Source organism: Gadus morhua, chromosome 15 (genome assembly GCF_902167405.1).
Source record: "Gadus morhua chromosome 15, gadMor3.0, whole genome shotgun sequence".
Lineage (NCBI taxonomy): Eukaryota > Metazoa > Chordata > Actinopteri > Gadiformes > Gadidae > Gadus > Gadus morhua.
The window spans coordinates 21,228,126-21,242,290 of NC_044062.1; the positions used below are offsets into that span (position 1 = coordinate 21,228,126).

Below are 14,165 nucleotides of genomic sequence, written 5' to 3' on the forward strand. Positions count from 1 at the left end.
TACGGAAGTAAAGTTTGAGCGCAAACTAGCTGTTTCAGGCACTTATTAAGTGGCGTTCTCGCTGAGTGCGAAGACTCCTCCTGGCTCGGGAGTTTGATTTTTCTAGTTAAGCAGACGTAGAACCTGTATACAAACGTCCTATAACAGTCTAAAACAAAGGGAAAAGTCACTGTACATTTAAAAAATGCACTGTACCAGAGGGGCTGGAGGTGGAAGACACCAGAGGATAATATGTGAGTAGGAAAAAGATAGGGGCAGGGAGGGTGGGGGAGGAGAGATGGGCTGATTGTAGCGGAGAGGGAGGGAGGGAGGTACTGGGGGAGTTACCTGAGGGAACAATCCATCCTTCTCCTATCTGTCATCCATTCTTTTTTTGGAGAGTAAACATGGCGAGTGAAAACAGGAAGTTGTGGCCTACCGTGTGACTCAAATCCCCCCCCCCCTGCTCCCCCTCTCCCCCTCCTCACCCTCTATTCTGAGACACATTCAGCCTTTCTCCAGCTTTCTTTGGTCCATGGAGAGGTGGCCGCTGAACCACGGCCCACAAAGGAACCAGCCCTGTCTCTCTCCAAACTAGAGGTGCAGCTCACCACGACATTGTGGATTATATGAAAGAAAAGGACAACATACAGAGTGGAATGCAATCCAATGAGGATTAGGGATGTGAATAACTCAAATTTTTCATGGTCAAATAATCGGCTGGGTGGTATGAACGAATAATCGATTATTCGATGTGTGCCGACATTCAAAAAGGAGGCCATGAATCATCTGCAAGAAATCACTTAGTATCTTAAACGCAAAACAACCGCTACCTGCTAAGTAGCTCCAGTCCAATTGTCTGTTCAGCCCTCAAAACGAAGGCTGGTAAATTGTGAAAAATGCATTAAACTGTAATCCGAAAACACCGTTATGCTATAGTCCCTGCAGTATCTGTGGTATAAAGGCTGGTCTATGCTTTCAACATAAAGAGTACGTATCATTTGAAATTCGTCCCAGCCTTTATACCACAGATAATATAGGGTCTATAGCATATAACCGAATTTTCTGATTACAGTTTAATGCCTACCAGTAAGATGACAACATCGCTAATTAAATCCGCAACTGCAAATTAACCGCACGGAGATAACTGCAAATTAACCGCACGGAGATAACCACGGCAACCGGTCAAACAAATTTTCTTATGGCGATCATACTGCGCGCACATCCGCCGTGTTGATAAACAAATAATCCCCCTATAAATGAATGGGCTTCATTTATTTTCTATGGCAAGTGACCGTGGTATAAGCGGGATAATGCTCTTGGACACCTGTCCAACATTAGTTCCGTCTGTTAATTCTTGTTTATTTGAATGGGAAAAAATGTTAACGGTCCAAATGTTAAAAATCGACTTTGACCGATCAGGAACGAATAATCTAATATTCTGACCAATCCCTACTGAGGATCACAGCAATCAGTACCAATGTGTGCAAGGTGCTTGTTTTTTAAAAGCAATAGAAGTCACATTTTGGATTATCATTAAGAAGAATGACTTTCATGCTGATTTTCTTTGACTGTCAGCATGGGAGATGTCTTTAGAGCTTTTTCTCGACAGATAATTTGTCTTTCTTTAGTAAGAGGCCTATGTTCTGTCAGATCGGAGTGGAATCATCTCTAAATCCACAAGGCCCACCACACTCGTTCCACTGTTGCAACACAGCATGCCACTCACTTACAGCCTAGTTATGGGTAGAAATGTTTGAATACAAAGCCAATAACCATCTGGTAGGACACAAGAAGCAAGGCTATTGCAGTTTTTGGTAATTGCCACGTTAAAAAAAATAATGAAAAATTTGCCTTGCCATGAATTATCTAGCCCAATCTTTTTCAAAGATGAAAATATAAATGGACACAGACGGACAAACAGAAAAATATAGTTGTTTAGGTGTCAGCCTTAAAACCAAAGCTTAAAAGCCTTCCTGCATCTATGACTGCATTTAACGGCTCAATGCTTCAGTGTTTGACTTGTGACGCCCAAACAGTTACATACATTTTATTCATGGGTGGAAAATTGTAACAAACCCCAAGACTTTACGACCCAGTGACAAAGTGACAGTGATAAAATGATGCCTTATGAAGTGAGTAGAGGTGACTCTTTCCACTGTGACCCAGATTCTGCACCACAAAGCCAAACCAGCCGTTGTAGACAGCACTTGGAGTGAAATTGTTTCCAAACAGGCGAAAAAAAACCACAACCTTGTTTTCAAAATGGCACCTGTGGCAACATCTCTCTTTCCTCTTACAACAATATGTTTGTATAAAATATTGAAGAAATTGGATGATAAAGAGGGAACAACAGATAAGTCAAAGTTAGCAAAACATTGCAGAGTCATATTGCTGAGTTTGGAAGAGGAAGTTTTGCACGGTGCCAAGCTAGAGCTGTCATGACACGTGCTCCAGTTTTTTGGTCCATTCTTAGTTGGTTAAATTGACCGATTTTGCCGATTTGCTAAGCCAATAAAAAACAACCTCAAAATACAAAGCAGATGAAAGAAATGGACAGTAGCAAATTCAATGAATTGCCATTTCCTTACCAGTGAATCATCCAAATGTTTGGTGAAATGGGGAAAAGGGGTGAGGTCACGGTTCAAACTACTAGGGTCAGGCTGTGTCACGGTAAGAAGCCATAGGGTTGTTTAGATATCCTACTAGCTTCCATCAGCAAATGAGCTTTGATACGCCTAATAGATATTTGTGTGTCTGAGGTTTGTTTGCTCTGAGCCTGAGCTGCTCCTAATCATGTCTTTATGTAGGTGAAACACACACACACACACACACACACACACACACACACACACACACACACACACACACACACACACACACACACACACACACACACAAACACAGACAAGGTAGCATAGCATGGTGGCTTGCTTGTATACACAGTAGGGATCGACCGATACGGATTTTTTAGGGCCGATACGATACCGATATTTTTTCATCAGCCTTAGCCGATACGCTGATACGCCGATACCGATATTTAGAGCCGATTTACTTTTTCTTTTTTTTTTTTTCTTTTTTTTTGCTCCCTCAATCATAAAAATTACACTGATAACAAATGTTACAAGTCTCAATTAAAAAAAGGAACATTTATTGAACTTCAATATAAAAAACTATATTTAACAAATAGTAAAAACAGGTGAGGTAGAACAAGTAAAAAAAAAAAAAAAAAAAAAAAAATTGGCGAAAAAAATATCGGCGAAAATCGGCCGCGTATCGGCCGATACCGATACACGTAAAAAACGCGAATATCGGCCGATAATATCGGCCGACCGATATATCGGTCGATCCCTAATACACAGTGATTATTTTGCTCTCTTAGGGTGCACTCATACTATGCCATCTGGTCGTGGCCGTTTTCACCCCTAACCGTACTCAAATCTGGCAGTGTGAGTGTGGCCAGTCTGGCCAGGCCAGGCCAACTTGGCCACTTGGGAGAGGTGTGCTGCTGCGGTACGGGCCGCCGTGGTACAGATGCTGATGAGCCGACACGCGCACACGCACGGCTACGCAACCTGAGCTGGATGACGTATAGTCCATGCGACGACCATGGACATAATAATGGCGACGAGCCTTCTTTCCCATTGAACGGTAAACATGGCGTCAAGCGGTTCAACTGTTGGTTCACGTTGGTCCCATAGAGAAGTCGAGTGTCTGTCAAAGTGTGAACTGTGTTCTCTGTGTTGTTGTCCATTGTTGTTAAAACTCTGACTGGCAGCAGACTTTATTTATTATTATTACCCTCCCCCCAATGCCAAGAAGAAGAGGAGGCCAAGATCAATTTAACTGATTTGTTATGATCCAGATATTTCTCATATTGTCTTACTATCAGGTGAAGATGATGCACCAATACACCCTTTTCACAGAGGGGTCATCGTAGCACATAGCCTGGTCCTACCAGACTCTCATACTTCATTTCATTTGCACAGAGAATCTGGACCTACTCAATTTACAAAAGTTAACTCACTTGAAGGCGGGTGTCTGAGGAAGTTTAAAACTATTGGATCTGCCCAGTGCCACTCTGGATCAAGCCCCCAGGAACAGTGCATACTTCCGCAATCCACCAGTGCTCAGCGGCCAAGCTGAGTATTGCAGCTGTTTAAGCGGGCTGTGGACGGGTCCCTCGATTCATAGAGCCCAGAAGTAGATATCTCCGTTCACTCCAATACAAGTGGGGAACAGGAATGCGTATCCGCAAAAAATGTCTGGATAACAATCGAAGGCTCATATTTATCTTTATGTCCTTTCAAAACGCCACCTCAAGCATTTTGTTAGCCGTTTTCTCTAATTATTTTTTTGCTGGAGAAGGAGGGGTGTGCAGCTGAAAAGAGTCGTAGTGAAACAAATGTTGTTTCGACCTGGCATCCGAGAGGGCTTAGTTCAGTGCTCCTTTAACGTGTCCGATTTTGGTTCAGCTGCTGCTCATAACTCTCACGGTCCTCTGCTTGCGATCATTGTGATTCACCATATTGATCCATTTATTCAAAAGATCCACAGACAAAGAACAGGTGCATTACGGTATAATTTTATATTATTGTTAATAGTCTAATTAACACATCAGTAGCGTTGGTATTACATTTTTCATTTGCTTGTTTAGCTATGTATGACAGTTAACAATGTTGGTGTATTACAATGTGTGTAGGCTAGAGTTGCCGCGGTATACGGTATTACCGGTTTTACCGGTGTTGAGGCCAACACCGATTACTCTGTGTTGCACACCGGCAACAACGACTTTTTTTTTTTTTTTTCTCAGTAATAAAAAACTAATTCAGTAAAAATGAATAATATAATTATAATTAAGAAAATTAAAATGTGTAGAATAGGCCACAGTTCTGCTCTGTGCGGGAGAATTGTCGCGCCGAGAATTGACGTGCTTCCTTACAAGACCGGTAACCATAGCAACGCCGTTAAACAAACCCCGCAAAGCGCAATCCCTACGTGAGCTCCCCGCGCTACGGCCATCCGGAGGCTCACAGAGCTTTTGGCCGTGATATTATGATATATAAAATTATATTATACTATCATATATTTAAGCAATAGATCACGCCAGGCTGTGCTGGCGTATAATGTGCTCATTATACCACTGTTAAGGGGCGTTGTCCGGCCCCGACGCGCAGCGGAGGGCCGGCGACCCCCTTCACAGTGGTATAATGAGCACATGCCACTGACTGAAGTGATCTATTGCTTTTATACAACGGTTACTGTTATGGCGAAACGAAAGTCATAGACACACTACATTTAAAAAGAAACCAAGAAAGTCAAAGCAGCCGTTTTATTAAAGACTACCAAAAAGTAGTCCCTCCTGGCTGCCTTCAAAATGCACGACGGTCGCTATGCAACACACTTTAGCGTCCCTCCGAGAGAACGTTTGTAACAGTTTCCACTTCAAGGCGCGGAGTGATACTTTCACAAAATGATCGGGCGTCATAGCAGTTATGTATACGCTCATTATACAACAGTTAGGAACCAATCAGATCGCTGGATTTAGGCCCCCCGTTGTATAAAGAACGTTATAAGACGCCGAGTATTAGCGCGCTGCCAGCCGCTGTCACTGAGTGTGAGAGGAGAGTTGACGGAGAAGATGGCGGTTGACCTATAGTTTCAAAGTTAATATCGTTTATACCGGTAATACCGGTGTTGACACGAGCGTATTACTCGGTGTGAAAATGTCCACACCGCGGCAACCCTAGTGTAGGCCACTCCAACTTCGTTGCTGGTTAAAATGTAACCATTTATTTGTACATAAGTTATTGATTGCATTTTTCGTAAATAGTTAGTTGGAAGGAATCTGTTTCTTAAGCAGTGTGACACTTGGAGCTTGCATGACGGAGCACAAGTTGGCACAAAACAATCAAAATGATGGGGCTGGCACCATCATATCTGTGTTATTTATTGCACCCACACATAATAGGTCCCTGGGTACACCAGCTGATGGGTCTGTGTATATATTGGGCATTTGATTCTCGTTTCAGAAACAGAAATATTTAAAAAAACGAGTGGTAATTATGATTTCTGTTTTAACATTCAAAAAGGTAGGCACGCATACAAGGTGCTTTTCTTATAAAGTCAAAAAGGGCCAAACTAATCTAAAATAATAATTATTAAACATTAGAGAATCATCAGGGGATTAGTAACCTGTACTTCCATGGTCGGTAAACAATGCGACTGCGATCGCTCAGACCTCTCGCTTATGATGCTACAATGTTAACAATGCTAAAAAACAAGAATATTTCTGCATCCGGTACGTCATGAAGTAGGGCGTGGCTAGGGACCCATGATGTGGAAGCATATCTCTCCTTGATGTTGCCCTGCGCCATTTAGCAGTTTACATAGGAATGAATGGGCGCCATTTTGGAGTCCGTTGTCCATTTTATAATATGTCCATGAGAAAACCCACTAACATACCGCAGACCCATACGTAGTACTGAAGGGAAATTAAAATTGAGCGGAAGTACTAAGGCGGGCCCAGCCAGGCTCCGCAGCCCACAGAGCAAGGGCGCAATGATGGATAATCTACATCTACCATCTCTGGACATCAGGGGATCACTGATGATGCCAAGGTGTTACCTCATTCAAACTCTGTTTGCGTGTGTACGTGTAGGGTTATAATCAATGTTTTAACACAAGTAATACATAACACTGTTCTACGTCATAATAAAACTGACTGGTGCTTCGACCTTCTCTGTCCTGTCATGATTGGAGAAAAAAATACAAATATATTTATCTATGACACCATCTGTATAGATAACATTTTAGGATCATGGAACATTACTAATACTGCTTCTAATTTGTATTGCTAAAAGCAAATACATACTGTTAATGCAAATACCACTGACTTTTTGATTGTAAGTTGGGTAAAGAAAGACGCACATCTTTTTCCTTTTTTTCTTCAATTCATAATTACTTATTATGTTATGAATGTTCATAATCATAATTGTATGTTTCTATGCCAGATAATGGATATATTCCTATTAAGCTGGTGCTACTGACCCATGGGTAGAAGGGGAACACACACACACACACAGACATACACATACCGGCACACTTGTTCCCCGACATAGCCAGCCATTCAAATGAAGCCGGCTTGTTTCAATACTCTTTCTTGTCTCTAAGTCATCATCCCTCCGTGCCCGCCCACTGCCTGTCTTGTATTGAGTCAGAAACATTATTTTCTGGAACACTGTGTGGTTCTATACTCTTCCCTCCTCCCACCTATTACATTTTGTTTGATGACAAGTTCTAACAAGGCTACTGGCTCCACTAAGTATACTGCGGTAATGTTCAGGGGAGTGTGTGAATTCTTGACAACTCAATGAGGAAATGTCCGTGGTCTAGGTTTGTACCAAGCCAGCGTGTGAGAATCGTTGATGATTTCCAAGCAGAACCATTTTGACACGATGTAACACTATAGTTAAGAAGGCCTGCAGAGTCAAAATATAAAATGCATTTCCTCTGGTAGGTGCTATCTGTGGCAAAAAGCCTTAAGTGTCTGTCTGTCTGTCTGTCTGGGTTGGTGTGTGTGTTTGTGTGTGTGTGTATTCATCTGTGTACAGTAGCCTATGTTTATGCTTATGCTCCACAGCAGGTCTGAACAGGGCCTATCAAAGCATTCCCACGACCAGAGCCATACCTGCCTAGCCAGTCACACGATAGCCAATCAAAACAAAGTTTACACAAACCGGTTCACAAAATCCTCAAATTATGAACTGTCTCACTCCTCATTCATATTTCACAAATTTATTTAATTCATATTGCAGTTTTCCAAGCATTAATGACAACATGACAAACTGCATCCTTAAATAAACCAACTACCCATTACTTTGACCTTGCATCCACTGAGGGATACCGCTTGCTGTTAGCTACGGGCCTAGTTGATAAGTATCCTGCCAACTGTGCATTGATTGCCAAAGCGACACATGACCGTTATGTCATGTATGCAAACTGTGCAGCGAGTCAAGTCTAGAGAACCTTGTTAGAACAGATAATGCAGCTAAACGGCATTTGCTCTTAACCATCACTCTTATTCACTCTCAATATTTTGGTAACAGTTATGTCCTCGCCCCTGAGTGATCTTGAGAAAACGACGATGTCCGTTGTCCGTATCCGTTTGTGGCATTGAAAAACGTGTGCGAAAAACACGTTAATGCTTGGAAAACTTTGAAAATCTTTGTTTCAGACACCCCAAGTTCAAATTACACCAAATGTGGTGCGCATGCACTATGCTTAACTGTAGAATAACTGTTGGTTAATGCTTATTTCATTAACTAAGTATTAATTAAGCATTAATTAATGTAACCTTATTGTAAAATGTAAAGTTATTCCTTCTTAATAGCAACAATGCAGCCTTACTAATAGCCTTATTGTGCTGACTTACAGGGTGATAAAAAATCATGAAAAGTTAAGAGATGGAAGGAAGAAAAGAGCTAAAAGGAAGGCTGAAAAGTTATGAATGGGCACAAGACGGGCCAAATGAACAAGAGGCTGGAAACAGGGTTAAAGAGACGATGATGTCATAGTCTGCCTTGAATCTGACACTCAGCTTAAGGATCAGGAAGCAAGATACTGCATCCCGGGATTGAATCAAAAAGGAGTAATTCAATCCACACAATCGTCACATTGTGACTGCCATCAGGGCAAAGTCTTAGTCTTGGTCTAGGACTGATCAAATAGGCAGCAGTTTGCCACTAATAGTATGAGTTACTGTTTTATATAATATTAAAGATTATTGTTATTATTAATGCATAAATAATAATCATATGACTGTGTACGCGCTGCGAAGACCTCTCTGTGAAAAGGGTCTATTGGTGCATCATCTTCACCTGATACTGACAGTATGAGAAATAACAGGTTCAAAACATATCTGTTCAATTTATCCTTCTTGGCAATGGGCGGAGGCTAGGTGAGGGAGCATAATAATAATTTGCTATGTATACACAAGCAAGCCCCCATGCTATGCTACCAGCTACCACCAAAGCTACCCAGCCGACAGTCAGGGGTCTAGCTTGAGAGTTGCAGGCTTTTCCCAGACTGCAAACTTAGATATAATGCATATTCTGTTCATGCCATCTTGATGATGCCCTGAGTACCTCATAATCATTATATATCACTATGATATGTAGGGTAAATGGTAATGCTTTTATGGTATACAGCACAAATAGTTAAACTGCTTGCATTCATCCACCCAAGTATACTCTGAACTGAACATACTAAACAATGTCCTGGCTGGCTTGATAGTGTTGGCATTTTATTTAATTTAGTTGGAGAATAACACTTTTTTCAAACTCCCTACAATAAACACAATACACAATCACACAATGTCTCCCTAATAAGACTGTTACACCCTTCAGCCAGTGGTGAGCTCTTATGACAAGCACGCGTGTGTGTGGTGAGCTCGCGCTCTCTCTCTCTCTCTCTCTCTCTCTCTCTCTCTCTCTCTCTCTCTCTCTCTCTCTCTCTCTCTCTCTCTCTCTCTCTCTCTCTCTCTCTCTCTCTCGCTCTCTCTCTCGCTCTCTCATTCTATTTACCTACCCTTTTCCTCCTAATGGCCTCATTAATAATACACTCAAACACACTGGACAGAAGCTGCTTCTATACTGTCCAGGTGTATGTGTGCGCCTATATAAACATTCTGTGAGCCCCACCTCACCACTCTCCTCCTGTTTGCAAACCTGGTTTCCTGGTTTATCCCACAAGAGCACAATACTCACACACCAAAGGCAGTGATATCTACACACTGTGTGTGTGTGTGTGTGTGTGTGTGTGTGTGTGTGTGTGTGTGTGTGTGTGTGTGTGTGTGTGTGTGTGTGTGTTTGCGTGTGCGTGCTGAGCGTGTGTGTGTATTTGTGTGTGCTGTGCTCACACTTATTTACAGGTGCGAGTTTGGGCACATGCAGAAAAAAACTACTGAATGACGGATTACGAGGCTGTAATCCCTCATCATCATTTGGGAATTCCTTTTCACATAAATGTTATAGGTTATAATAAAAAAGACTATGATGGAATATAATATAATAATATAAATGTAATAGCTTAACTATGCGGAGGCCTGCCACAGTTATGTATGGGGTATCTGCCAATGCCTGTCAAATGTGGACACCTTCTTGCTTACCCAGTCTTCGAAGTGTTTGCTCCCATTGTGCAGGATGTCTTCAAATTGTATTGTACAATTGGCCACGAAGTCGTCATAACCAATGGGCGCGTCGTGGAAAACCGACAGCTCTATTTTCCTCCCCTCGCAGACCTCGGTCTTGAACTCGTCGTTCCACGCCGGGCTGTTGGTCTTCTGCTTGGTGGACGTCTGGCCCACTCTGGAGTCGTCCACGTTCAGAGCGATATAGGTGTCCAACATGAACGTCTGCGTCTTTGGACCAACGGCATGTCGCAGGGACCAAGCTGTCGGTTTGAGGTCCAACGCCTCCCGGATCTTGATCTTCAGTAACCCATTAAAAACCACCATGGTAGTTCAGATGAAACAACACAACACGGTTGTTTAGTTAACAATATAAAAAAAATCCGCCTGTTTCAATCCACCGGCAAGGAGTAGAAGGAGGAGGAGGAGAATATGGATGTGTGATGCAACTGGTGCGCTTGGAGCGGATCGTGTCCTCTGCTCTCCTAGGCCAAGGTATGAATAGCACGACTGTTCCGACCGCCGGTCCTCTGCAGGCTCACTGTATATAATCCTTCCAGCTGAATGGACAGCAGAGCGTGAGATCCTCTGGCTCACTCAATCCGACACCACAGCTGGATAAGAGAACGGCATAAAGTAAACAAACACAATAAGTTAGGCGATTTGCTCTGATTTGCTATGCAAGTGTCCTTCAACGATGTGCACTGACAAGATATGCGACGTGGGGCTTTATTCATATTCCATACAGCCCGGTCAAGCTCGCGTCCGCCCATCCACAACAACAGTGGAGACGCAGCGACGTGCAGCCCACCGCCTCTGGAGGACTTGGAGAAAACGTATCGCAGGAAGCAGACACGTCCATTGGGTCCAAATACCAACAGCTTCATACACTAAATCCTTTATATGACGGACAATAGGACCAGGCTACGATTGCTTTAGGGGGCTTTTACCTCCGAGAAATCAAAGCCAGTCCGTTATGTCTGGTCGCAGGCTGTGTGGGAGGCTCCGGCCGCCTCCTCAGCCGTGGGACATCTGGAATGTCTCGCCGAGCTGCACGAACGGGACCCGGGATCCAAACGGAGCAACACCCCGCTGCTGCGATGGCTTACTGGCTTCTTATATTTTAATCTATCGTCTCTCCTCGGTGTCTCTGTGTGTCCCCTGTTGCGGCTGGAGCTTTGACTTCCTGTGTGTGCTGTGGATCTACCTCCTCTTTGCTCTGCCTCCCCCTACAGAGCTCCCTCTCTCTCTCTCTCGCTCTGGACGACGGTGCAGGAAATGCGCAAAACACGTCAGTTTGGCTGTGAGGCTGGCAGGGCTGAAACAGGCTTGTGACAGACGGGATGTGTGTGTGTGTGTGTGTGTGTGTGTGTGTGTGTGTGTGTGTGTGTGTGTGTGTGTGTGTGTGTGTGTGTGTGTGTGGGGGGGGGGGGTCAGGCGGAGTTTGTCCACACACACACCTGGTCACGGGACTGTTATCTTGGATGCAGCCCTTTAATGCATTACAGATGAGCCATTATTAGAGATCCCCGCGTCGTTATCTATTGCGGCTAGCTACTTTATATATTTAATAGTTCTTATGCGTACACCCGGGTTGCTAGAGAAAAATGCGACACACAAACTTAATTCGATTTCACTCAACTACGAGTCAAATGTCCAACTTGATTAAATAATGGGGTTCTAACGGGGACGGAGCGGAATGCATGGAAGAGATATGTGTGGTATGCGCGGAATGCCAATAAACGCTCTGCTATTAATTCTGCGTCGACAGTCAGCCGCTTGTCCAGGGCTCCGGCACGCACATAACAGGCTGTATTTGCGTGCATGCGGGCCCATTGTACATACTTATTCACATTATTATATGGAGAGTAATTAGACAATGAATTAAAATGCATTTTCTTTCGCTGCTTCATGAACAATTTTGGTCGATCTATATATTATATTAAGGCATTGAAAACATACAACACAACTCTTTGCACTCTTTGTAAATGGGAAGAGCACTGCATTCAAACTTAAATCAATGTATCCTCAGTCATTAACAACGGTCAGCCCACACAAAGTACTGTGAGTGGTCCTTGCCTTTTGCTGCCCCCGTCTGGTGATTATTGTTAATGGTAACAACAAGAGTGCTACACTATTATACTAATTACTAATACTACTACTATTAATACTACTATCATTATTATTAATAATAATAATAATAATAATAAACCACATATATTATAATAAAAAACATGGAAATAGTTCAACTCAACTCAATTATTACACCAATATATTGATGGTACAGTTTTTGGGGAGTCCAGGAACATGTCTCTTTATTGTTGTTCTGATTTGAACCCCAGGGCAGCTGCTCAGCATACGATCCTCAGACAGAAACACACAGCCATCACAGTTTCTCTCTCCCACACGCACTCACGCCCACACGAACATACATACATACTGTGGCAACCCGCCACGTTGAGCGAACCAACTCCTCCCAAACAGGACACCATTTCGTTAGGAAAAGCCAAAAAAAGGCATGTTTATTCCAAAACATAAGTCTCTCAAAACACAAATAACGTAAAACCTGGGATGAATCAACGGTCCCTTCCTTCGTGGGTGGAATCCCGTCACCCACGAGGACCGGTCTCTCCGTGCTGGAGCTCCAGGGCTGGGAGAGCCCCGAATGAGTGGAGAAGCGGGCTATTTAAGCCCTGCTTCTCCACTTCTTCCTCAGGTGCTCTGAATATCCTTAATTGGCCTGGGCCGGGTTGCCACCATCCATCCATCCATCCATCCATCCATCCATACTGTGGCAACCCCGATCGTCGGCGGCTGAGATTCCCGAAGGAGACGGACCAAATAGGGTGTGGGTCAACGGTTTTTATTGCGTATAACCACTTAAAAAAGGTAAAACAAAAGACAACGAAAGTTCTTCCACTTATGGGGTAAAAAGGGTGAGGGATCTCCAGGTCCGGTACGTCGGTGAGGTCAGCATGGCTCCCGCTCCCGGCTTCTCCCGCGACCGTCGCTCCCTCTTAGCACGAGCCACATGGCTGAGAGAGCCCCGAATGAGTGGAGAAGCAGGCTATTTAAGCTGCTCCTCCACCGGTTCCTCAGGTGCTCCTCATCTTCTTAATTGGCAACGGCCGGGTTGCCACACTCCTCCACCCTTTGTTGAAGCCTCGGGTGGCCTTTCGGAGCAGGGGCGGTCCGGCGCGTAGCATGGCTTAAAGGCCGATTTATGCTCAGTTGCGTAAGCGTAAGCGCAAGCGCAAGAGGCCCTTGCGCGCCCTTGCGCACCCCTTGCGCGACTTCTCACGTCTTGCGTGCGTCGGGCGATTTTTCTAGACTTGCGTCATTTTTTACGTAAGCTTTTACGCGAGCCGCGCAGCCTGCAAGGCTGTGATTGGTCTGCTGGTCTGGTTACTACTTCCTGTCTGGAGTATCACATTTCCTGTTTTCATACCGCCATTTTTAAAAGCCAGAAGGCAAGGACGACCCAGCAGGCTCATATACAAAAGCATTAACGTGAAGTGAAGTTAACTTTGCTGCCAACACATTATGTCGTTTTAAAATGTAGAGAGATATGCACATTTATACAACCCCAATGATCAACGACTTCATCACCCCTGTTCCTCTGTCTGTTGCCATCATTCACTGTGTATGGGGAGAACACGATCTGGCACATAAACAAACCAACGACTCCCACAGACAAAGACGTCATTCTCGAGGTCGTCTTCAACGAAAAACTTTACTCCACATATTACTCCACCTACTGTTCTGGCGGTAAATTGCTTGGCAACACGCGCAACCTAAAAGGGAGCATGAATTGCTTTGAGTAAATTTTGCGCAACAACGTAACACCAACGCTGAAGCATGCAGCCGCCTTAAGGCCGATTTATGCTCAGTTACGTAAGCGTAAGCGCAAGCGCAAGAGGCCCTTGCGCGCCCTTGCGCACCCCTTGCACGACTTCTCACGTCTTGCGTGCGTCGGTCGATTTTTCTAGACTTGCGT

General features: G+C 43.9%; 1 protein-coding gene across 2 annotated transcripts in view; it reads right to left on the reverse strand.

Moving 5' to 3' along the window:
• LOC115559907 (protein kinase C epsilon type) overlaps nt 1-11,456 on the reverse strand; it is an 80,931-nt gene extending 69,475 nt beyond the window's left edge. Inside the window, exons 1-2 of one of the 2 annotated variants that reach the window (XM_030379090.1) lie at nt 11,119-11,456; nt 10,148-10,782 (exon numbers count right to left, since the gene is read on the reverse strand). In XM_030379090.1, coding sequence (XP_030234950.1) covers nt 10,148-10,495 — 348 coding nt within the window. In that variant the 5' untranslated portion in view covers nt 10,496-10,782; nt 11,119-11,456. The remainder of the gene's footprint in view (nt 1-10,147; nt 10,783-11,118) is intronic. The other variant, XM_030379091.1, reaches the window with a different exon arrangement.
• Between the last annotated feature and the right edge of the window lie 2,709 nt (nt 11,457-14,165).